The sequence below is a fragment of the Sturnus vulgaris genome, chromosome 1 (assembly GCF_052056855.1).
Source record: "Sturnus vulgaris isolate bStuVul1 chromosome 1, bStuVul1.hap1, whole genome shotgun sequence".
Classification (NCBI taxonomy): Eukaryota; Metazoa; Chordata; class Aves; order Passeriformes; family Sturnidae; genus Sturnus; species Sturnus vulgaris.
The window spans coordinates 43,921,213-43,946,636 of record NC_142243.1 but is presented as its reverse complement, the minus strand read 5'-3'; the positions used below and the strand labels follow the sequence as shown (position 1 = coordinate 43,946,636).

Here is a 25,424-nt window from a genome sequence, read left to right as displayed (position 1 = left end):
CAATTTGCTGAAATACTGCTGCTGTGAAACTCTGAAAAAATGTGTTAACCCAATTTCACTTTTTGGAAGGTCAGTCTAATGAAGTTCATAAGGAATTCAACAGTTTAACAGATTAGGTACATATGGAGTTTCCAAGCTGCAGTTTCTATTTAAATATCAGAGTATCAAATATACCAGTACATTATTTAAAACAGCTTAGCATCTAGAGCTGATAACGTGAACAGGCATTGACTGCTTTAGTTATTCCTTTTGCTCAGATTTCCTTAGCATATGTGTACTCACATCACAGCTGAGACTACAGTCAAGAGACATAAATAATTGTCTGGGGGAAAAGTACAAGGAGTTCTGCCTTACAATACATTAAAATGATGCAATTTTTAAAATAACTGCTTCGTAAAAACTGTATATTATTGAAGTCAAACTTGTACTACAAAATGAAATCCAAGGTTCATTAAGGCATTTTTGTTTTAAATCAGTCTGAGCTGATAATATTTATACTACCCATAAGATTTTGATTTGGTAAAAGTGTCTAAGAAGCTCAACTAGTAAGATCAAAACAGAACAAATACACGTTTCAATAATTTTGATTTAATTCAGTTGTAATAAAAGATGCCAAGCTGAGCCTTGAAGACCAATGTTCTCTGTTTTTCTTTCACAGGACAAGGTATAGCACTGGGCAGCTGCACTGGAGGCTCACTCTATGCTGCTCAGCCAGAATGAACAAAGCACCGTGGCTAATGAATAAGTCACAGTACTTTGGAGAAAACAGAATAGTGCCCAGGGGGGTAGCTCTGTTTCCATGCCAACTTAATGTGTGCTCTTTGTTTTGAGCCTGCCCAAGAGTAGCAATTACTGCCAATCTGGTAATTATTCTATGCATGAAAAACTGAACGTACTAGACTTCCAAGCAAGGATCAGGTAGCACTACATTTTTCTCATTCTCAATTTATGCATGGTCTAAACATGCATCTTTTAGGTCACAACACCCAAATCCTACCACATACAAAGGCAAGTTATAGATAAGTAAATACAAAAGTATACCTTCTGGAAATACTCCCACTAGAACAGAAAATAAATTTTATAGCACTGTGTGCAACTTTGCTTTGTACTTTTTCTTGTCTGAACATTTGATGAAATACATTGTAATGGCATAAATGCAAGATATCACAGAACATATCCTTTGGGGAAAAGTCAGAAGCACATCCTCTTGGGCCAGGTATCATCCTGACCTCACCTAGCAGACTCAAAACTGAAAAGATTCAGTGCATAGCCAATGAATCCATCTCCTCTTACTTCACCTGCCTTGCTGTAATACATTCTCACCTGTTTGAGAATGTGACTCCCAGATCCTACGGTAATTTTTTTTTTCCATGCGGGGTAGTTTATATTGCCTGCATAAAAAAACCCAAAGCTCCAAGGAGTGATGCTTGTAATTACTCTGCTGTTATGCTCTTTCTTATTCACCTATAACTTTATGCCAAATGAACAGGAAAAAAAAAAAAGAAAAAAAGAAAAAAGAAAAAAAAGAGTAAAAAGCAGTGGATAGATAAAAGACACTATAGTGCTGCTGAAATAGGCTCCCTTATTCTTGTTTAACTGATCTGGTATTGGGCCAATTTGTACTGCTAGTTGAGAGAAAATTATGAGTGCATGGGAATAGCTGGACAGTTACAATAATCCTTCAGTCCTGAGCTCTGGATTTCCTCAAAGAGTTGACAATATTCTCAAACCCCAGCTGTCAGACATTCATGGAATGGTACAAAAAGCTTCTGCATGGGCAATAAAATAGTATGTGAACAAATATTCAGATTGGATCACAGAACTGAACATTTCAGATTTCATTTTTAAATATCCCAGCAAAAAATATGCATTTAACTGTCATCAAAGAAAGCTTCCAAGGAAGAAATAAATGACAGGAATGGTACTTGTTTAATTATTCCCATGAGAGCTAAATTCTTGAAGAAGTGTGATTAGTTAAGTCCAAATCTGATTTGTGTACAGGTAACCCAGTAATCTAAGTTCATAATCTTCCCAAGCATTTCAGCATGTCTAGCAGAGCAGACATGAAGAGTTTGCTTCACACTTTCATAAAAAGTGTGTGTGACAGATTTTTTTTGAAAGAGCACATCTATATTTAATACAAAGTAGGCGCTTGTTTTGTATAAACTACTAAAAAACTGGCTTAAATATGCTTAAATTCTTATCTGAAATCTTTAAGACAGATTCCAGAAGTATGTTCTTAAACCAAATGCTGGAGTCAAAAAATTAATGGTAACTATACTGTAGACCATCCTGCTTTAATATTTGTTGTATCCACTACACTCTGGTCTTTGACTCACACTGTTTTTTATTTTATAAAGCCAATGTTGCTGCCAAAACCCAGGCATAAGGCTCTTGTAATCACCTCCAAATCACAAGCTGTCACTGTAAGGCTAGGGAGTGGCGAAAAAGTACAGCAACACAGGCTTCATTCAGAAAGTAGAAGAAACGATTTATTGCAGGAGTAGGCACATTTTTATAGACTAGTTCGTTGAATTAAGGATAGAATAAGCTCATTGGTCCAAGGAAGGCAACACCTCTTGTAAACATGCTCTTACCAAAACATTAAATTCCTCACACAGTCCCCCTGTCCACAACACCAGGTGCTAAACTTTGTTATTAATTCTTTCCCTTCGGTTTTCCTTTGAGTAGATTGGGAAAACTCAAACTGCTGTTTTCCCTGGCTCTCACCAGCATCCACAAGTGAGTTTTCCCTTCCTCATTTATATCAGATTTTATATCGTGCCCCACGCCCACAATCTCACCCTCTCTCACCTATCAGTAGCACATCTCACACCAGTGGTACAACCTTTTTGAGTTCTCCCACAGATCTGGCAGTGTGTCTAAATTTAAGCCTTTCCTGTAGCACTTGCAACACCAAATGAACTTGTACTTAAAATTACCTGTTTCTTCTTCTTTGATTTATTTGTCTGTGAATCTCACATGAGCAGGTAACATTCCTTATCTGAAAGGAACACATCTAACAAGTAGCAGGTGATGCCACAAGCAACAAATAAAAACTAAAATTCAAAATAAAACATTTTCTAAAATGGCTTCTTAGAAAACTCTATTTTAATTTTTTACACATATTTTTCCAAATTTCTTCAGTCTCACCTCACAATACTCAGTGATAATGCAGAAACTATCTCGCTCCACAAAGCTTGCATAAAATTTGACAATGGCTGGATGGTCTAATTTGGAGAGTAGCTGTGCTTCCAGATTTGCTTCAACTGTTTCATTAGGCTTTAGGTTTCCAACAGAGATTTCCTTTAGGACCTTTCTAGAGGAAAAAAACCCAAATCTTTATATTAATAAAACCAGAAAAATATAAAAATATGTAACATTCAAAATCCCATCAAAATTTCCTTAAATGCAAAAAAGTAACATTGACCAAGTATAGGCAACATGAAATTGATGAAGCAAATACGGGTAAACAATGAGAATGCATTGAAAGTCAAACAAATATGCTAGTCACCATATAGATTAAGCAACATTATATTTAAAATACTGTTTTGAAATATTTCTCCCACTAATTACCTACAGCACTGTTTTATTTAGAACATGTTTTCAGTGCTATGGATTACTGCATAATAACAAACATAAACAAAAAATTAAATCTAAGTGATTTCAAACCCACTCAGAGCATATGGCCAAGGAATAGCAAGAAACTGCACTTGCAGCTTCTGCCCAAGTCTCTCCAAGGAGGCATGAGAAAAATCACAGAGAGCAATTATTTCTGTGGCTGTTGTTCCAATGATAAACTCAGGCCGTCCTTTTTTTTTCCTAAAGATCAGCCTGTCCTTCACCTGAGCACGTAAGTGAAAAATACAAATCTAGATTTGGGGCTAGAATCTAATTATACTGTTTCAATGAATTCTAATCCTTTAGTGTTTAACATTTGTTCAGGAAGACCCTAAATCCCCTGGAAAATGCTGCGAAAATGTAGGGATTTTTAATGTTCTCCAACCTTAACACATGAATGTGCACAGGAGAATTTGTAGTTCAGAATTAGCTCTATACAAAAGCTGGAATAGGGCTGTTTACTGCTAACTTGACCTAGAAAAATATAAGGAAAAATAAAGTGCAGGGCACTATAAGAAAGCACATTTTGCCAAGATTTTCCTGATGAAATGTTTAAAAAAGACAATACAACACATTCAATTTTTCATTTACTTTACCAGTTAATGAAGAATAGATCATAGTTAATTTCTGAAGGAGATATTGAAGACTGTTAGAGAATATAATGTTTCTTTACTGAAACAAAATGTTGAATTTCTCCAAACTTTGAATACATGAAAGGCAAGTTTCAGACTGAAGGGAAGCTCCCACAGTGCTTTTAGTAATTTCCCCATTCAATAGAGCATGGTTGTAAAGTTACAGTTGTTAAACATGACAGTGATAAAACTACAATAATTCACATTATGTAAGGGGGGGGAAAAAAAGCTGTGTTTCTTCAAGTGAAAATTTTTTCCTAAGTCTGAACAATCAGTTTCTGACTAGCAATGTTGGAATTTTCATATAAACTTGCCTAATCCCCATCAGGAATTGTGATGAGAAAAACATGCTCTTTGATCTGTTTCCATCTCTGCAGACAAGCTTCGTGGAACACAGACAGGCAATACCTACTGCAATCTTCTCATCTTCAGCTGACGTGGGTCACAAAAATCATGTCACAGAACTGACAAACAGGATGAGTCCTTGTTAAAGACCACTTAACACAAGTTTCCTGCATACCCAAGACAGCAATAAAAGGCTGATGTGTTGATGCGTACGGATAGCTTGTCATCTTAGTCACTCAGTGATGTTAATGCTGTCATCAGCTGTCAGACAAGATGACAGGTGTTTTTCTTATTTAAATTAATTCCCAGAAGAAGAAATCAAGAAAATATACTTCTTGTATATAAGGTATTGGATTTCTGCAACACGATTCTAATTCATACTCACAGCTGGAAGGCACTTGCTTCTAGAAAGAAAACTTTTGGATGCAATCGAGATTAGGCACATCTGCATGCCTCTGGTGTATGTGTGCACTGTGTGTATATGTAGATGAGGTTTTATTTTACTGCATTAAATATGAAGAACTTCACTAGACTTCTTTCTGCAAAGCTGTTAATAGTATTTCAGTAAATACACTTAAAAATGTAAGATATGTACTAAAAAACTCTGCGTTAATTAAGTATTGACAAAGAAGTTATGCCAGACTCTCAGAAGCCTCACAGAGAAAACAGAAAATTCTCCAGATCTCAAGTGGCTCTTTTCTGTTAACTTTAGAAGAAAACCAAGGAAAATAAAAGTCTGCAGTCATAATCCATCTATATAAATTAACTATATTTTTTAATACATAAAACTAAAGAGTGTTTAAATTCACCCTACATCATTTCAGTATTTACACAAGTAAATTCTACACAAACAGGCAGCTAAAATGAGCACATTCTGCGCTTTATACAGCTCCTAAGATAACTCAAATTTGGCATCTCTGGTGATGTCAAATAGGCTGATAGATCAATACACAAATATAAGCTTTGTGATCATAAAAAAACAACAATCCTTTCTTAGCTAAACCATCCTGACTGCATCTCCTCTCTACCAATAAAACCCAGGAGGCAAAGCATTCCTGTTTCCATGATCCAACCTGCATTTTATGGCTGGCTAATAATAAACAGTGAGCCACCATTGCTCATAATTCAGACATGGTACTTGTAGATAATCTGCTGAAAATCTGCCTGCTTTGTGTTACTTAACTATTTTTTGTAAACTGTTAGAAGTATTTTGAACAAACCTTTTGAAGAGTGTTACATGAACATTTATTCTGGACTTTGGGAATAACACACTCTCTTGTTCAGATTTTATCAAGACTCCATCTGGAGTATACAAAGCCACCTGAAAGTCAAGTTTTTTCAAGAAATCTGCTCCTGTATTTTCTGTCACTTAGCTTCAAGTATTAAGAAGGATTTAAAAGGTCTAAAGGTGTTTGCATGAACTAAGAAATCTCAGGTTTATCATACAAATAAAGAAAATAGAGATCTAGATGGGGTAGAAAGAAAAATAGAAAACCAGGTAAAGCCACAAAAAATGTGGATATCCTCCAAATACAATACTTAACTACCTCTTCTGATGGAATGCTAAATGAGATATGCTAATTTAAATTTAAATATTATTATAAATTTGACTAAATGTAGAATATGACACATAAGCAGATCATAGAATCGTTTAGGTTGGAAATGACCTTTAAGACCATCAAGTCCAACCACAAACCTCACACTGCCAAGTCCACCACTAGACCATGTATCTGAAGATAAGATCAAATGTCAATGAATACACAATTAGAAAACTTCATTACAGAAGCACTAGCAGACACCTTAAATACAGAACAACAACCTCTGGATTTTAACTGCATATAAAAGGCTTACAATTCAATCAATAATGGAAATGCACTTCAAGCTTTATCTCGAACTGACCACAGCTGAAAGAGTCTTGCAGTGAAAGCGTTCATGTCTGAAGAGTAAAATGATCCAACTGTCACCATGTACATCCATCCTGGGGGAAGCTGGGTCTGGTACAGGTAACAACATCCCTCCCTTCAGGGTGGGAAAATAACATGAGAGATGAGCCCACTCCCACTTCCCAAAATACTGAAAGCAACATCCCAGCCTCCACAGTGCCCAATCTTCAACAGGCCCACACCCCTTCCCTGGAACACTTTATCTGGGAACATCTTCTGATTTTCATTGGTAAACCTTCCTAGCTTGTGCTGCCACACTTTGAAAAGCAGCCATGCACTGGGTCTGGAAGAGCAATAATGGGGAGCATTTGGGGCTAAAGAGAGCAAAACGTAAGGCAAGAGAAAAGCAAACATGAAGGTGGAACCCTCCAGTATTCAGGCACACAGTGGGAATCCCTTTATGAGCTTTACTAGTGACTGACAATACACCACAGCAGTATTTATCCCAGACTATTTGCACTGATCTAAAATTGAATGTTTTACAACCCATCTGGTATTTGTTTACATCGGTGACATACTTTATCATTATATAATTTGGTTTATTGGATCAGATGCAATTCTTAAAAGGCAGTGTTTCTCAAAATGCACTCTGTTTACTGAGTAAACTGCAATATGAATTATTGTCTAGGTAAATTTGCTTGCTGAGAAGGAAGTAAAAGAAATATAGCTCTTTTAACGTCAAGAATAAATAGGTCTGATAAAATAGCAGAAAAGTTGTGATCTGGGAATATATGATCAAAAGCTGAAGTTTTTAATTAAACAGAAACTTCATTTTACACAGGCAGTTCTTCAGTTAATTGCAGTTAATTATAATTTCATTTAGGTTTTGAGTTGCCACTATGGAGAATAGTAGTATAACCCATAACTGTGAGCTGTATTTCTATCCATGCTGACTTTTGCAGGACTACCACTACACCCTGGTAACTCCTCAGGACAAGGACCAGGTGCAATTCTGTAAAAATGCATCACTTCTTACTGGGTCTGTAACTGGATCTGAAATTGGTCACAAACAATAAAATTAAAGGAGTGCCTATGTAATTAATGATGCCTTATATTCCACTTATCAAATGGCAAACAGAGAAGGTACTGCTCTGCAAATGGGGACCAAAATAAAGAAGAGGTGACAACTTTCACGCAGAAAATTTGCATAAAGCTTCTACACTATTAGTACTGTTAGGGAAATTTGGTAACAAAGGCACCATGTACCTACAGACAGGGTGAAGTCACCCACCATTACTATTTCTTCTTTTGTGCAGTTAACAGCTTAGCAACAAAAATTCAAATAGTCATTCCTTACATTTTATCAATCATATTTGGAACACCAATGTCTGCATTGTCAGATAATTTAAAGACATACACCTATCAGTTAGAGAAAGTGGAAGATGGAAGAACCATGAAATACAGTAAGTCAGCATACACAAATCAGTCCTACCCAGAAGAATTCTTCGTTTTAACTAAGGAAAGAAACACAGTAAATTAAGAGCACTTGCTTTCTATGGGAAAATCAAGATGATTGCCACACTTCCAGTGAAAAGCAAACCAGTGCTGTTTGGTATTCCTCCTTACATATACATACTTACTCATTATCCAAAGCATTTCAGACCCAAGTATTACTACGGAACTTCTAAAATCGAATTTTGGCTTCCCATGCCCACTGTGGATTTATTAGTCAAGCCATAACCCCTTTTCAATAGCAAGTATCACTGCTTAGCTTCTTAAATAAAATGCTGCACTTCTTTTGTTGTCCTCCTGGACATTACTTCCTAGTAATGCCAGAACAGTCATCAGCAAATCGTTTTTTCTCTTCTCCAAAGCATCCTATTCACACTGTTCGTGAACATTCACAGACACTGAGAACTAATCCCTGAGTTAAACACTATGAATTCAATCGCTATATGAGCATTGTAATATCTGCAGATGGATTAAATATAATTTCATTTTCTGAATAAGCACTTTAACTAATTTACACTCGCTTTAATATCTTTGAATGGCAATGAGATTTCTTAAATTTGCAAATGAAATGGATGATTCACTTTCCATTTCCATCAGCAAGTCTCAATTATACTACCTACAAATATTTTTCAAGATGCCAAATTTTCAAATGCTCTAACATATGCACTAACACTGAACAGGCCAACTCATGATGAAAACTGTTTATGCTTATTTGAAAATTAACAGTTCTTAATTAGTATCCCAAAAAATGTAGAATACATTTTCTAGAAAGTGAATTCTGTTGAAATAAGTTAGCCTCAATGAATACAGCTTACATAATTTTCTTCTGCACTGAGCAAACTCTCATTTATACAAAGGGGCATAACTTAAATTATTTTTGGTCAACCATATGTGCCAATTTTGGAAAAAATCAGTAATTATAAAGCAAAGCAGAGCAATTGTGTCATCTTCCACAGAACTGAATAAGTGATTAAATGAAATTATTTATTTAGATATAAAAATGCATTTACTGTGAAAAATTCTTTCAGATACTTTCAGTAGGCATCTGCATTGATTAAAAATAACAGAATAAAAGTAGGCATTGATTAATAAAGGATGAATTTTTCTCTAAAGCCATATTTTTGAAATTAATTTTTTTCCTAGAGCTAAATAGAAAAATAAAATGTAAATACATTTCTAGTCCATTCATATGTTTCAGCTCTAAATCAAATACTAATAGGCTGTGATTGAACAGAAGAAATTTGTGTCTTAACAGAAAAATTACTAAAAATTATGATGAGATACTAATACCTGTGAATGTACTTGTATTTAGTAGTACTTTCTGGTTACATGTTGTGTTATCCCCCTCTACTGTTCATTCAACCTTTTTCCTATAGCTCAGTCTAGCTTAAGAATGCAATTAAGCACCATGTTGTCCCTAACCTAAATGGGATTTTTGAGAAATACAAGGACTAAATAATTGATTTACTCTCTGTATCTTTGAAGACTTCCATCACACAACAAATCTTCTAAACCAGCATTGTGATTTCATTACACAGACAATATATTTTACAATTAACTGCTCTCTGCTAATTAACATTTGCTTTCAAACGAGGAAACAATATTACAGAACTCAAGACTGAATGCAGCATTTTGTCTTCAAGCTTTTAAATATGATTAAACATCTCATCATTGCCATGTTACAACTTTTCAACTAGCAGCCTTGGGCTAGAGCGTCTGCCAAAAATAAATTTTCCTTCTGTAGGAATTCGTTTGAATTTTTAAATTCGTTGCAATTAGAAATTTTGAAGAAAGACCTTCATTTCATGAGCGATTTTCATCAGTTCACAGAAAACAGACTATTTTGAATAATAGGAGTTGTGAAGGGAAACCAGACATACTAAAAATTGCTGGAAGAATACATTCCATAGAAATTCAACTAAAACACCTGTTAATGCAAAATTTAATTAGTTCTCTTCTGAATTTTAGTATATTTGTAAGCAGAATTATGTTCTTTCACTGTTGCAAGGATATTCATGTCAACAGCATTGTCCCTCCAGTGCAACTAATTCCCAAAAGTAATTTAAACAGTAATTGCTGCAATTTTAATGAGAAAATTCACTCTCCCTACATGTCTCTTTCTATCAGGCATCTCCTTCAATGTTTATTTCTGATATGCATTCAAGTATCTCTAGTACCAAAAAAAAAGGGGGGGGAGGAGTGTAGAAAAAGACAAAAACATGGTTTTTAGCTTTACAAAAGCACATTACTAAATAGTCTGCAATCAAAGGCAAAGGGAATCAAGCAATTCTGAGGAAATTAATTGCATATAACATCCATTGTTAGATAAAAATCTGATAATACTTGTAAGCTCTCCTGAGTATGATATCCTGGTTTTAACAATCTGAAACACATGCAATTCAAAACTTAAGCAACTACCCAGCAACATTAAAAAGTTTTAGAACACGTGAAGTGCACACCATGGATGTAAGGGAAACAATGAACTAGGAATTACCGTTACTAAGTCACATAAACACAACAACAAAACAAAACAGAAAAAAAATAGAGAAAAGTACACTGACTGCCCAGCAAATCCAGAATTTATGCCACTCACTGCAACAGTTTTATTGTTACAATGTACTGAATGCAACAAAAAACTGGAGGCTCATTCTGTGTGGAAGAAGTTTAAACCACCCTGATGCAGACTTAAGAGGAAACACCTTGCCAACAAGGGTAGCCCATAAGAGGATACAGTAGACAGGCATATTCAAATATTCCAAACATCTTGGAGGCAGGTGGCCACAGTTCAACCTAAATAATAATACTGCACCTCTCCCCATTTTCTTACTAAAACTAGCTTATAAATGCAGGAAAATTAGTTTCATCAAAATGAATAAGACAGAAGTGATCTCAAGGCATTTCCTTAATTACAAAATCATTAAATTCTGGCTCTGCCATGCACCTCAAAGAAAGGTAATTCACCAATAATGCCTTAAGCACAGCTCTCCACCCAATGTTGAAAATGTGCTTGTAAACAATTCTCAAAACAATGAACTTGACCATCAGCACTGCTCACTGCCAGCACGTCAGACAAGAATATAGTGAGTGCTGCAGCACTGAGCTCCTGGGAGCTCAGGTCTGTGGGGGACAAGATTTATTGCAAACCCCAATAGTATTTCTCTTAAGGCATGCTGCCTCCTGCTTACATACATAAAAGACCTAGTTAGAATCCTCTCCAGTCAAATGGACAAGTCCCACCAAAAACGAAAACGTAGGCTACTTAGTTTAAGAAAGGTGTATTAAGAGGAGAGCAATAAAAAAATCAGAGAAAGAAACCAGTAATGATATCGCCAAAGCTCATAAAGCTGACTGAGCAGATGTAAAAGTTGTATCAGACAGCACTGAGGAGGATTTCACAGACACCTGTGTTACACAAGCTGAACGAAGGGTCTTGACATGTTCCAGTATGGATCTCTTGCTTCCAAAGAAGCCACAGAATGCTGGGTTTTATGCTTTCAATTATGAAGGAACTAGGAAATTTAACACAGTAATTGCCCGTGCAAAGGACTGCAGCATGGCTGTGACTTTAAACTGCCAAATCCATCACCAGCACAGGCAGGGTGAAATCTTACATCTTGTGCTTCAATGCCAAGCTACCCTGCGGCACACATCGAGCCTTATCCAGCACGCATCTTCCTAAACTTTCTTACATTGAGCTGGAGGAGCCCTACTGTGTCTTGTTGGGCTACAAGAAAAGCTGGGCATGGACAGAGATGTAGGAGGTATGGACTAAAGCACCCTCCCACATGGTTTCCAGTGAGATCTGCTTTGGGTAAATCCAAGGTTACCAAACTTGTCTTTGAATCAGGATCATATCAGCCTGCACTAGAAATGATCTGAAACCATTGTGGCCACAGCTGGGACTGCCTGCTAAACATGAAGCAAAGCATTTAGTTTCACTCCCTGGCAACCTCCATTGAAGGTGTACTCTGAAATAAAGCATGAGAGCATCAGCCACCCTTACAGAGGTTCAGCAAGGAAATTGCATGGACACTTAGCTCTAGGCCTTGACTCCTGTAACATTGCTCACAGAATATGAAAGCCATACTTGGCCACTCAAGTGGAAAGCTCATGAAGGCTCACTTCTCAAACTGTTCTAGCTAAATCCACAAGGTCAATGCCTTTATGGTCTCTTATTTGGGCCAAGCATTAAAAATCTTTTAATACTTGTAAGCTCTCCTGAGTATGATATCCTGGTCTTAACAATCTGAAACACATGCAGTTCAAAACTTAAGCAACTACCCAGCAACATTAAAAAGTTTATGGTCTTTTATTTGGGCCAAGCATGACCGTACCCAGTCAGCAGGCATGGCATGGTAGTTGAGCCTTACATGAAAAATGTGACTGAACTAAGCAAAAGATGGTTCACTAAGAAAAGCTTATTTAAAAATAAGCCACAGTCGGGAAGGTCCTACAGCAAATGCACCTCTGATCAGTTTTCAAGGAGACTGTGAATATTCCTTCACAAATCTAAAGTGCCCTAATAAATTCTAGTCTTAATTTCTAGTTTTTATTATTAAATGAAGGAGAAAAATAAAGGAAAGCAGTGTAATAAGATGAATATGCACACAACAACTGGCAGGGTAGAATTTATTTCTGTTTTAATCGATTCAGCATCAAATGACCATTCCCTTGGAATACCTTCAGAGAAGCAAACAGGCAGCAAACACAAGGATTTGACACCACAGCAATCTGCTGATTGTCACTTGGATATTCATAAGGAACAAATCTCTCCCCCCTTTAGATTTTATATCATTTGTTATAAGAAGTCATAAATAATTGAAAGTCACATGATAAATTATTCAGCTAAGCGCACAGTTTCCAAGGAATCCTAGCATGAGTCTGGATTAAAGCTATAATGCAAGTCAGATGCAGAAGTAGAGCTGACACCCCACAGTTACCACACAGTGGAGCAGTCCAGGGAGTTTGGCACTTGTCAGCGTGTCCTTTCCACCCAGGGACACGTAAATACCTTGTGAATATTTATGAACTAAAGTCCCTATTGCCTACTGTGTACTTCAGCTGCTTGCCTATACATGGTTATGAATCAGTGGCACTTAACCCAGAGCTTCCCTTGGCACAATTGATTAGGACATTAATTTTCTTTAAGTGATGGCACTGTCCTTCAAGACTACTGCTGAATTTATCTCTGCTGTAAAAGACTTTAACTGTAATTACCTGTTATCATTAACTGAGAAGATATTCAGTGGGACTAGCATAGAAGTGACTGCAGGAATATTACTTAGTTGTAAAAATGCTGGTACAATCCTGCTACTTTCTTTACACCAACCAAGTTATCTGCTTTGGGTAGGTCTAGGTCCATAATGTCCAGGAACAAATAAATATCAAATAATCCACAAAGTAAGACATCCTGTGCAAATCGTAACAAAGAAGCTTGCTTTCATACAGATGTGTCTCTTGTGCTGAACCAACTTTAGGGTCTAAGATATGAATTCTGATTCCAGCTTCTTCCAAAAGAAGGGGGGAAATTGATACTCTCTCTCCAGTATAGATTGTTTAGTATATGAGAAACTTCGTTCATAGTGAAGAACCTCCCAGGTTCTGACCTTTCTCTCTATAAGGGCATTCTTTTTGTTCTCTACTCTGCTGCTTTCACATAAATTGCAGGGACTTCTATCTGAGATATTTAACCCTCTGTCATACTCGATGACAATCATACAACAGGATCTAAGGATCTAAAGTTCTTACACCAGAAAATAAAATTTACCAAAAAAAAAAAAAAAAAAAAAAAAAAAGAAAAAAAAAAGGAAAGAAAAGGAAGAAATTAGAAAGGCAACAGGCAAGGAATGTGCAAAGAACTGGAGAGAAGCATGAAGCTGGCATGTACTTCTTAGAAAGGCAGGCACTGCTGGCCTGAGCAGCCCTGAAAGTTTTATGTGAAATAAATCTGTTAATTTGAAGTATGCCTCAAATAATCAACTCTCTCTCCTTCCCAGCTGAAGCAACTCTGTGCATAACACTTCACTCACTACAGGTATGATCCTTGAGAGGTAACAAAATACAAAGCACAACCTAAAAGTGTTTCTAGAATCAGAAGTTTTGCTGAGCATACTTGAAATTACATGATAATCACTCTTAGCTTCTGCATTAACTCATTTTGTAGACATTGCACTAATGAAAAATCGAGAAAGAGATCTCTGAACAGTTTCTGTATCAATATGTTATTTTTCTTGGGAATTTGTATTCCTGCGACTTATTCTTATGTTTTTTCACAGTCCTTTAGACTATAGCAGTTTTCAAGAAATTACCTGTGGCTGAGTTTACACTCTACATAACATTTGACTCAGCGTGCTCTAGATCATCTGTGAAACAATAAACATAGAATTCTAATTCTGCTGAGGTCAGTTGTGTTGTTTGTGGGGTTTTTTTTCAATCAAAGTGCCTTCAGAGCTGTATTAAGATCATTCTTTTGAATCACATAAATTTTTATTCAAATATATACATAACAGAAGTATCAACCAGTAGGTTCCATATGAAATTAGTTGAAAGCAGTATTGAAAATGCATATTTTATCACCTTAAGAAACCAGTATTTCTAAATCCTACACTCTATATCATTATGCTACCTGTGTTTTCGTGCTCAACTAGGATAGTATTTTTGTCGTCCATTAGCATATAAGTGGCAGAAATTCGGGGGCATGCCCTCGTCGATTTACGCTTGAGGCATGGAAGGAATGAACTGTGATAGGAGAGCACCCCCTCGTGATGGAAGTCTTAAACACAGCACTGAACATCTTGGAGCACTTGGACTGGTTAAATACTGGTGTATTTCTATTGTACTGTGGTCATAAAAAGAGACTGATAAAAAAAATTAAAAACAAAAATATGTCATTTGATATTCAGTCTCTGTCCTGAGAACACACTCAGGCTCATCCCTAACAGAACACAGGCATGAAATGCTGCAGGCAGGGAATGTTTGATCAAGGCAGTCACTCAAAGTTCTTAAGAAAAAAAGTAAAAATAATCACTTAAAAGCTTAAGACATGCTCCTTGTTTTTGAGGTTTGGCAGGTTGTGCTATAGTAGCAAATGTGTGAGACCCACATTTCACTATACTGTTAATATTCTAAGAGTGAGTTTAGTAACAGCTGAGTTCTGAAGCATCTTAGAAGCTCAGGTAGTTCCTGTCACCCCATGTGCATGATAGACTCTCTTAACATAAAAATAAAATGAAAAATACTGCTTATTGGTTTTAATGAAATATTTCATAACAGAACTTTTTCTTTACAAAAGCGTAGCTAAGGCTATGAGAGAGTCAAAACCGCTTAAGCCATGTGAAAAAAGATAAGAGCTTAGTGGACCCTAAGCCTAATCCAAGGACCTGATAAGATGTAAATTGGTATAGAAGGAAAACAATTGACAGAATTATGTCTTGGTTGCACACTTATTAAAGCAATATTGCCAATAATCTGTAGCCATAAGTAGCAAAAGTGAGGTACAAATGAATCAGAAAAAGCTCTTTAATCGTGTAAGTACTCATTAATGTTCCATCAATAACGACCAATAGACACCCTTATTTCAAAGAATTATGCGTTTCTGGCTGACGACAAACTTGATGTTTCTGACTTCAGACAAAGAGCCTTACAAATATTTTTGGATAAAACAAAAACATTTATAGTTAGATTTCACTTGGTGTAAGTATCAAGGTAGACAAATATAGTTCTACATGTCAGGAAGCCCAGCAACAAACCCAACATCAAACCCACATACAGGCATGTCAACACTCTGAAAATGTTCTTTTGTCACTGTGGCTTCAGGGTCTCAAAGAGTTTATCAATAAAACTCATGAGACTTGCCCAAATGCAGGCAGGCTAAAAAAAGAATCAAGATTTGCTGGTAATTAAAAAAAATTCAAACCTTCTACCAGTTAGGTATACAGTAAATAGAAAGGTGTTTACTGGAATTCCTGTAACTCTTCCTTCTCAGGTTTCATTTAGACAACTCAGTTATAAAAATTAGGTCATCAATACTCTACAGGTTTTTTGAGACCTCTCCAATAATCTGAGTCTTTAGAGTAATATAGAATCAATTCCTGAAGGTATCCAATTAAATGTTATCAAAACAAGTCTGCTTCTACCTTACATCCTCACTAAAATTAGACAGTTAAGGTTGCAACATAACACCAAACTGAGAGATGAGACACAAATACAAAGAAAATATCTACAATGCAAGAAATACATTCCAAACATTTTTATTTAAAGCATGTGAAGGATTTACTTACAATTCTTCTCCTTGTTTTGCTTTTCTGTCATTAACCAAATACACATTTCCAAAGCTCCCATTGCCAAGTTTCCTCTGAATAGTGTATCTTCTTGCAATCATGGCATCTGAGCAAGCAGAATTAAATCTGGCAACAGTGACATGCTTAGCAGTTTCTTGAAATTTCAGCATGTCTTTATGCAAAAAAACTACACCAATTTCTCAAGAACGCAGCTTTCAAATCCTTTTATTCTTCCACGGATGGTCACAGAAATCACTTGAAACAGAAAAATATTGATTTGTCAATGTATTACTCTTATTAAAATTCTCATTTAATTCTGTACCAGTGTTTACAGTACCCAGCTTGCAGCAAACACAAATTAAGTGGAATCATTAGCTGCTAAACTGCAGGCAGCAGACTTGATAAACAAACTCCAGATAATGTAGATGTGATATAGCCAGTCTTCCTCTAAATCAATCTTAAATTAATTCACTGAACTGATAGCACAGCTCCCCTAGATATGGCATTCTTCCTCACCACCTGTCTTTACACCACCAAAAATATCTGCATTTCAGCGTACTAATTTCAAGATTTTTGTACATATTGATGCATAACCTCTACCCATAATTTGAGTTCTCTCCCATCTCTGTTTTCTCTGCTCTTTCATTTACCCCTCAGATTTCACCATCTGTTCCAGTGCTGACCTCAAAGCTTCACTGTGACTCACTACTAGTATCTTCTGGGAAATAGTTTCATAGAAAATCTGCAAGATTTTCAATAAAACCCAACTCTCCCTAAAGATCGTTTCTCCTTCACTGTGTCCTTTCATAACTCACCTTTTCAACCTTTCCAACAAGTTAGCTTTGGTTGGGAATTCTTGTCTAACTGAGATCCTAACTCTGCAAACATAAGTTCTGCAAAGGCCAAGCTCTAGCATTTTTACGGTTTTCAATAGCTCAACATATGTTTAGAGCAATTTTGTTCACTCAACCTTCCTCATTCCAAATGAAAAAGGAGAGGTGTTTCACTGCACATAATAAAACAATATTGCTTTCATTACTTTATCTTTATGCAATGCTACATGCATAATTTTGCTCAAAAATCCTTTGGACCAAGTAAAGGTTTTGCAAGACCAGTGCTCCTATTGTTACCATCCATCAGCACTGCAGAGCAGCAGGCCCACACTGGCCTTGTTCACCACATCATTCCAAGGCAAGCACATAAACAGGATTTTCGTTGTGGTGGTGGTGATTTTGGAAGAGCAAAGACAAATTGTCTAATTTTAAAAGCTGTACAACTTCTAATTTTAAAAGCTGTACAACTGGCTTCTCTTCCAAATGAATGCAGAGCCTAAATTAAGATTACAGATTTGTATCTTGCAGCAACAAGCTCTGTGTGTGTGTGAATAGACATACGAACCTGTTTTCATACCCATCTGCTGAGCTGCTGTCACATAATACCAAAAAGCCTGACACTGCACTGTCACCACGTTATGAAACACAGATAAACTTTAATTACTACAAGACATCTTAATAATACAAACCCTGCATGTTATTTAAACTACAGCACTCCTAATACTGTCTCTTTATTCTCTTTCAGCAATACTGACAAAAATTTTGAAATGCCAATGCTAAGGAGAGAATGTCAGCTAGAAAATGATTTCTCTGTAATTCTAAATCTGTCTGAAGGAGCCCAAATGGATCATGTTGAGGTGTAGAGGAGGGGAGGGCAGAAAGATGAACTCCATAAAATATACTGCCAATTCTAGAAAGTTTATGCAATTTTCATTTACTGTTCTATTCTCTTAATTGCTGTTTTATGCATGCCTTCATAAATTCCTTTAGAAATAGCTACACTTAGAAAAACTGCTGAGCTATATACACTTTTTTTTTTTCTTTCTGAAGTCACTTAACACAGCTCACCTTCAGATTTTCATACTTATTTGGGCCTAGGAATACATGACAATCCTTTACACCACAAAACCATGCTTAAGATCAAGTAACTCACTGAGTTTGAATTCTGTGTTTTATTTCTAATAACGCCTCCTATCTTTTATTCTCTATGCTTCAAGTTCCTTCCCTATATAATAATAGCAATAATTATCATGCAACTTTGTGAAATGCTTTAGTGTCTACTGCTGAAGAATGTCATAAGGCAGGGACCAATGATCGCCACTGTGGCATCACAGGTGCATTTTAATGGCACAGAAGAGGTGGATTGCTGAGCACTGCATCTGAAAGAAATGCCTTGTAAGAGCCAACAGACCTTAAACTGTTGTAAGACTGATGGATTCTTCAAGAAGAATATGAATCTCTCCTACCTCACTCAAAGCTTTAGTCCAACAATCCTTATGCTCCTTTCCTACCAGTGTCCATCTCCCACAGAGCAGGTGTTTCCCAAACAGCAACATTAGTTGCTTCATTAAAGTTCAGAACAGCTAGAGAAAACACAAAACAATCAAGTCTCCAGCTCTCTTTTCCTAAAAAATCTCAGTATACCCTATCTTTGGTAAGGAGCTTCCTTTGTCCTGTCCACCATTCCCAAGTCCCATCCCAGAGTCAGGCAGCCTGTGGATGCCAACCAAACTAACGCAACTACATTCTCTGGATCACTATTTTTTAATATTTTCTTCCTTGGCTAGAGTTAAATCTTCCTTTTTGTGCTGCAAACTCAGGGAAAGTTGCTAGTTAGGGTTTCATAGTTCCACCTACACACGCTAAGTGCAAAAAATTTCAACTTCTCCCTTTTGACCTTTCTTAGTTTCTGTAGGAAAAATTAACCTTCAGGTCTCTTTAGCAACAGCTAATATACTCTGACATTCTGTGCTTCCAAGATAATCCCTTCTTTGCCAATCAAGGCCATTTTCCAATTTTATCAGGTTTTCTTTTTATTCCTTGAGAATCATTGTGTTACACTGAAATTTGCCACCCTCCACTCCCTGCAGCACAAATTCTAGTCTTTACATTTAGCTCTAAATACGTTCAGTATTTACTACCTTGATTTTTTTCCTGCCAATAACTTCCCTGGCCTGCTCCTTTAAACGTTTTGAAAATTAAAAAAATGACATTTTCCTTTTTTTCCTTCATGGAAAAAAAATTAACTTTTTAATACTGACTCCCTTATTATTTTCTGCAACACCTTTATAAACTTACCCAAGGCTAAAGTGACATCATCTCACTTAACTCAGTTTTTTACTGTTCCTAGAGAAAGGATAACGAAATTTTATTATTAGAGCTGGTAGCAAAGGAGTTTGAGAGTGACGATAAAACGGGGTCAAACGTAGTTGACTATCAAATTTAGTATCTCCCTGACTCACATTCGGGAACCGAGATCCCTTAGGGTAACCTCAGGGATGTTATTACCTTGTTACAAGACTGTGTAAGACTCAGAACACAAACTGGCACCCACATTCCACCAGAGCAAGGGGCGAGGGCGGCGTCCCATTCCTCACCCCCTCCGGGTCAAGCGACAGTAGGTGCCCCACGTCCCCGCCGCTCCCGCGCCCGTCCCGACGGCGGGGCTGCGGTGCCCGGACGTGTCCCGTGTGCTTTGGGGCTGGCCAGGCTGGCCGTGTCCCTTGGGGCTGGCCGTGTCCCCTGTTGCTGGCCCGGGGCAGGCAGGCAGGGCGCTGGCGGAGCGGGATCGCCCGGGGCCCGCGGAACTCCCGGCCCGTCCCGTCGCCAGGAGACGGCGCGCGCGGCCAGAGCGCGGGCGGGCGGGAGGAGCCAGAGGAAGCGGATCCGGGATCGGAGGGCGCCGCGTGTCACCGCCGGCGCCGCTTCCGGCGCCATGGGCGTCCAGGGGCTCACGGGCTTCGTGGAGGAGCGCGGGGTGTTCTTCACCGAGCTGCGGGTGCGGGACACCAAGCTGGTCATCGACGGCAGCAGCCTCTACCACCGCCTCTGCTTCGCGCCCGACGCCGACTTCCGACGCGGCGGCGACTACGGCGCCTTCGCCGCGGCCGTGCGCGACTTCTTCGGCGTCCTGCGGGCCTGCGGCGTCGCGCCCTTCGTGGTGCTGGACGGCGGGCGCGGCGCCGAGGACAGGAAGCTGCCCACGCTGCGGGGCCGCGCCGCCGAGCAGCTGCGGGCGGCCCACGGGCTGTCCCGCGGCGCCGGCGGCTGCCTGGTGCCGCTGCTGACCCGCGAGGCCTTCGTGCAGGCGCTGGGCCGGCTCGGCGTGCCCTTCGTGCAGTGCTTCGCCGAGGCCGACCGCGAGATCGCCGGGCTGGCCAACCGCTGGGGCTGCCCCGTGCTCTCCCTCGACAGCGACTTCTTCGTGTTCGACCTGGCGGGCGGGTACTGCCCGCTGTCCCACTTCCAGTGGCAGAGCGTGCGCGCCGCCGCGGAGCCGCGGGGCTGCTACGTGCCCGCGCGCTGCTTCTCCGCCGACAGGTTCTGCCGGCACTTCGCGCCCCTGAGCAAGGCGCTGCTCCCGCTCTTTGCCGTCATGAACGGCAACGACTTCATCGGCCTGGAAGCGCTGGAGGCGTTCTTCAGCAAGGCCCGCCTGCCTCGGGGCTGCGCGGCGGGCAGGGGCGGGAGGCACCTACGCCTCCAGGGACTGCTGCACTGGCTGGCGCAGTTTACGGAGCCCGCCGAGGCCGTCGACAACGTGCTGAAATACCTCAAGAAACACCAGAGGGAAGAAATACGGGAGCTTCTTTGCACCTCAATGGAGGATTATGCTCCGTCTGACGTGAATCTTGAGGACTTCTTTCAGAAGGGGTGCTATGAGTGCGAGGCTGCCAGGAAAGCAGACGTACCACAGTGGGTATTCGATGCTTTGGCAAAAGGTAAGCTGGCCCCGTTCGTCATCAATGCCCTGATACTTAGAAGTACTTTCCTCCGCGTTCAGGTGGAGAACATGCAGAGACCCAGTGCTCATAGCGCAGCTTTGCCCATCCGACAAGTTATCTATGGACTGCTTCTGAGAGTATCTCACGGTGCTGAAGATGCTTCTCCAAGTAAGCAGACCAACGAGCTGCCCATTGTATGTGAATTTGACAGATGCCAAAAGACACTTAAAAAAACATTTGTTCAAGCAGCAAGCCTACCTTCAGATTTTTGTGATGATCGTTTTCCTTTGGACAAGTTAATGGAGGTAAATGGTTGTCACGACAGATCACAGTTAACGGTGTTTCACGAGTGACACAAAAATAGTTGGGACTCACCTTTGCCATCTGGCCACTAAATGTGATGTCTGAACTAAGCCACCTCAGTAAGTAACTACTTAACACAGAAGTATCTGTGATATTTAAGAAGTTACATCAGGTTGTCTTCATCTTCCTTCCTTCCTGCCCCCTCCAAGGGTACTAAGACAAATTATATGAGAAGCTGTAGTGTGTGTATATGCAACACTCCCTGCATTTTCCTTTGGAAGCCCTTATTTCATCCTATGTATTTTGTTACACTAATACTTGCTTTTTATGGGAAGGAATTCAGTTTCATGTAGTTTAGGAAAGTCTAATTTTGACACTACAAAACATAATTTGCATTTGATCAAGGTGTGGAACGTTTCAGAGCACTGTTCTGAAACAAAATCTGACCCGTGCGTTTTTACTAGAAGTCATTATTTCACGTGTGAATATTGCAGCTGCCCAGCAGTTTTACCTGCCCCAAGTACGCTCCTGCTAACATGAACCTCTGATACTTGCCAGACAGAGCAGAATAGCACATGAAAAACACCTGAAAATCACAGGAAAGTTGTACTAGGTTACTTCCAGTCACCATTGTAGCACTTCTGTGTAAATTCTAATGATTGGGACTAACTCTTGCCATAATGGGAAGTAATCTCCCATTCTCGAAGTTGCATTACTGAGGTTTTGTATGCAGAAATTTCTGCAACGTCTAGAAATACAATCCATGTGTTTTAATTCTGCATTTTTAAGGCACATGCTCTATCCATTCTGGCGTTCAGAGTGACTGTTAACACATCTCTCTCTATGTGTGGGCAGTGCTGAATGTTTATCACTTGCTGCTGGCTCCTTTGTAAAGGAATCCAGTCTATCACTGCTACACACCCATTAAATGCTACAGAGAGCTATGGGTCCAAAGTACAGGTTACCTTATATAGGTTATTGGCACACGCCTTTTAAACAATACACAAACTTAAGAGTTTGAAAAATCAAGTTTCATGTTAAGAGACGTTAATGACACATCAGCCTTGGTTTGTGTGCTGTTTTTTAATGAATTTGAGCTTTGCTACTACAACAGTTTTCTTTAGTGAATATATGGGAACTATCAATTGAACAAAAGGTTAGAAGAAAAAATGTTGTTTAGCATTTAAAGTGCTCCAGACAAAACTGACTTCAGTTTCTCTTCTGCTGTGGGAATGTCTGCCTAAAAGTAGGCAGAACAATCCTAATCAAGGTTTACAAAACACTCAGATTGCAGCTGAACAGCCTGTTGCAATTCTGCATGCATAATTACTTATTAGTTACTTTTATCTTTCCACCTGACGTTTAACTGTGGTGTTTTTAAAATTTTAGGTAGTATTTAAATTTTTTTAAAATTTCCTGTTCAGAATATCTGTGAAACTTAAATAATTTTTTTATCAAAAACCTAAAGCAGTAACTAATTTAACCAGGAAGTTATTGGCCTTTTAGAAGTTGCTCACGACAAGTCTCTTACCTCCAATTTTAAAATTTATTTTCAGGTGCCCTTGTCATGCCGTCAGATGCTTTTGCTGGAGACTCTGGGAGTGAAAATGAGTTTCCTAGAACCTATCCCAAGTCATTTACAGCTCGCTGTTGCTGTGACTTGTTACTGGATACGTTGTTCAGAACCAAAAGTTAAACTGAACCAATTAAAGGCTTTGCTTCTAATGATAGTTTCTGGAGAACTGCAGAGGATAACCGATGATCCAGGTATGTCTCCAAAGAATACAATTTTAGGTGTTCAGCTTCTATAAAAATCCAGGCCGTAATTCATTTTCCCACACATATTGGGAGTTGTCCAAATTTAGAGGAATTAGTCTTGATTTACACTATATCCTGAGGTGTCACATTCTTTGCATTGATATGCACAAAGAAGAAGTGGTAACCATCAATTTAACATTTTATATAGGTAAAATAGTACCACACTGTAAAACATTAATTTGCATTTGTAAGTACTTTAGGATCAAAACATTAATTCAGATATAAAAGTTACAAAAAATAAGCTTAACATACTCAGGCATCAAAAAACTACTGTTGAAGCATTCCAATACTTTTTTTGCTTTTGAGGTTTTCTAAAATCATTTGTACTTAAAAATGCTGAGTTGCTTTTTCTGCCTATGCATTGCAAATTTGAAAGTATTCAATAATCACAGAAATTACTTCACTAATATTTATACCTGTTAGGGTTATGGACATTTCCTCCAGGAGTCCTTCATTTGATGGCAAAGACGATGCATGCCAGGGTTATGCAGTTTCTTTAGGTTCTGATTTATTCTGGTTTATAGAAACCAGACTGACAAGGTTTCCACGTGGGTTGTAGTGAGATGGCTTCTTTGGATTTGATCACACAGAATCAATTAGGTCGGAAAACACCTCTGAGATCACCGAGTCCAACCCATGACTGAACAAAAACCACCGTGTCAACCAGACCATGGCACTGAGGGCCACGTCCAGTCTTGCCTTAAACACCTCCAGGGATGGTGACTCCACCACATCCTTGGCAGCCCATTCCAGTGTCTTAATTATCCTTTCTGTGAGGAAATTCCTCCTGATGTCCAACCTAAACCTCCCCTGATGCAACTTAAGGCCATTTCTCCTTGCCCTATTGATTGTTACCTGGGAGAAGAGACCACCCCACCTGGCTACCCTCCTTTCACCCTGCTTTTGTACTCTTCACAGCAGAACATTTATTTCTAAGTTACTGTTTTTTATTTATAACCTAGATCCCACAGTTTTACCTGCTGAAGATGACAGCATTGCATATAACGAATTTCTAAAATGGAAGGAAAAGAAATTGCAAAATAACGACTTTGATTTAGATGCTTCACACAGTTTTTGCCAGTGGCAGTGCTGTCTTCAGATGGGATTCTATCTCAACCAGCTACTTGGTACTCCTCTCTCTGAGCCAGACCTAAGTAGGTAAGGTTGTTCCAGAGATCTGCTTTCCACACAAGCCCCTGATGGAATGTGTTAACATGTTTCATTTTCTCTGCCAAACTCTTCTGGCCAATAGTTACAGTAGAACTCCCTTCTTTAAAGTATTTATAAAGAAAAATACTCTTAGCATAGGAGTTGACTGTTGGATACTGTATGTTTTTGTGATCAAGCAACGTGGTTCTGTACCTGTCCTGTTGAGGTGCAATTCTAAATGCAGATTCTCTCCTTCCTTTGAGCAGGCTTTACACTGGGACACTTGTGCACAGACTGTATCAAGAGCTTAAATCAGCACCTTCGGTGGAAAACCTCTTTGTCTTTTCTCCAAAAATGGCTCAGCTTTATCTGGTTTTGTTAAATACAGTGGAATCAATGGTATCTCCAGACTTCTTTCAGAAGATGACCAAGACCAGATCAGAGTCCTGCAAAAAGAGGAAAGCATCTAATAAGAAAAAAGCAGCCATCCGATGTACTGTGCCAGAAACTCAGCATTTATGCAATGTTAATAGGTTTGCATCACTGGAAGTAGATGACTGAAAGCATTATTCTTGGAATAATTTCTAATGCCATGCTGATGAAACAAGTAACATTAAAATATGTGACTATTGGAATTTGCTCAACTGTTTTCACAAAAGTTCTTTACCAAAAAACCTTGCTTCAGGGGATTTTTTTTAATTTACCTTTTTGTAACTAACATTTATATAAAAGAAATGCTGTCTAAAAGTTGTGTCGTTTTGGTTTTTTTTTAAGGGTATCAGTCTCATTGAAAACGAGAGCAAAGTTGTTTAGCATTTCAAAGAAGGACTACTTTAGAGGAATTCTTTTCCTGAACATTTATGGTTGGTTTTGCCTCATCTACCTGAATACTTCACTTACAAAAAAATCAAACTTTAGAGTTTGTGTTTGAGGAACACAGTGGTCACAGTCTAACAGTTGAGATTAAATAGAAATTTACAGGTTTATAAATATTGTAAAATCAGTCATTACTGGTGGAGTACTTTTACTTGCAGGGAGAGGTAGCTTTGCTCAGTGACAACTGAGTAAGTTGTGCTTGCAGTAGTACAGGTTATGTCAATACTCA

At 38.6% G+C, this 25,424-nt stretch overlaps 2 protein-coding genes across 11 annotated transcripts in view; one reads left to right on the top strand and one right to left on the bottom strand.

Moving 5' to 3' along the window:
* The window catches only part of NEK11 (NIMA related kinase 11), an 81,188-nt gene extending 61,248 nt beyond the window's left edge, over positions 1-19,940 (bottom strand). For 2 of the 10 annotated variants that reach the window (XM_088165025.1, XM_088165019.1), the window contains exons 1-2: positions 19,614-19,940; positions 3,154-3,319 (exon numbers count right to left, since the gene is read on the bottom strand). In XM_088165025.1, the coding sequence (XP_088021151.1) occupies positions 3,154-3,206 (53 nt within the window). In that variant the 5' untranslated portion in view covers positions 3,207-3,319; positions 19,614-19,940. The other 8 variants (XM_088164970.1, XM_088164976.1, XM_088164964.1 and 5 more) reach the window with 8 other exon arrangements.
* A 100-nt stretch (positions 19,941-20,040) lies between these two features.
* ASTE1 (asteroid structure-specific endonuclease 1) lies at positions 20,041-25,066 on the top strand. The gene is made up of 4 exons (XM_014878385.2): positions 20,041-21,354; positions 22,909-23,119; positions 24,133-24,328; positions 24,586-25,066. Exons 1-4 carry the CDS (start codon positions 20,041-20,043, stop codon positions 24,878-24,880), a joined length of 2,016 nt encoding a protein of 671 aa, XP_014733871.1. The 3' UTR covers positions 24,881-25,066.
* Positions 25,067-25,424: the final 358 nt, after the last annotated feature.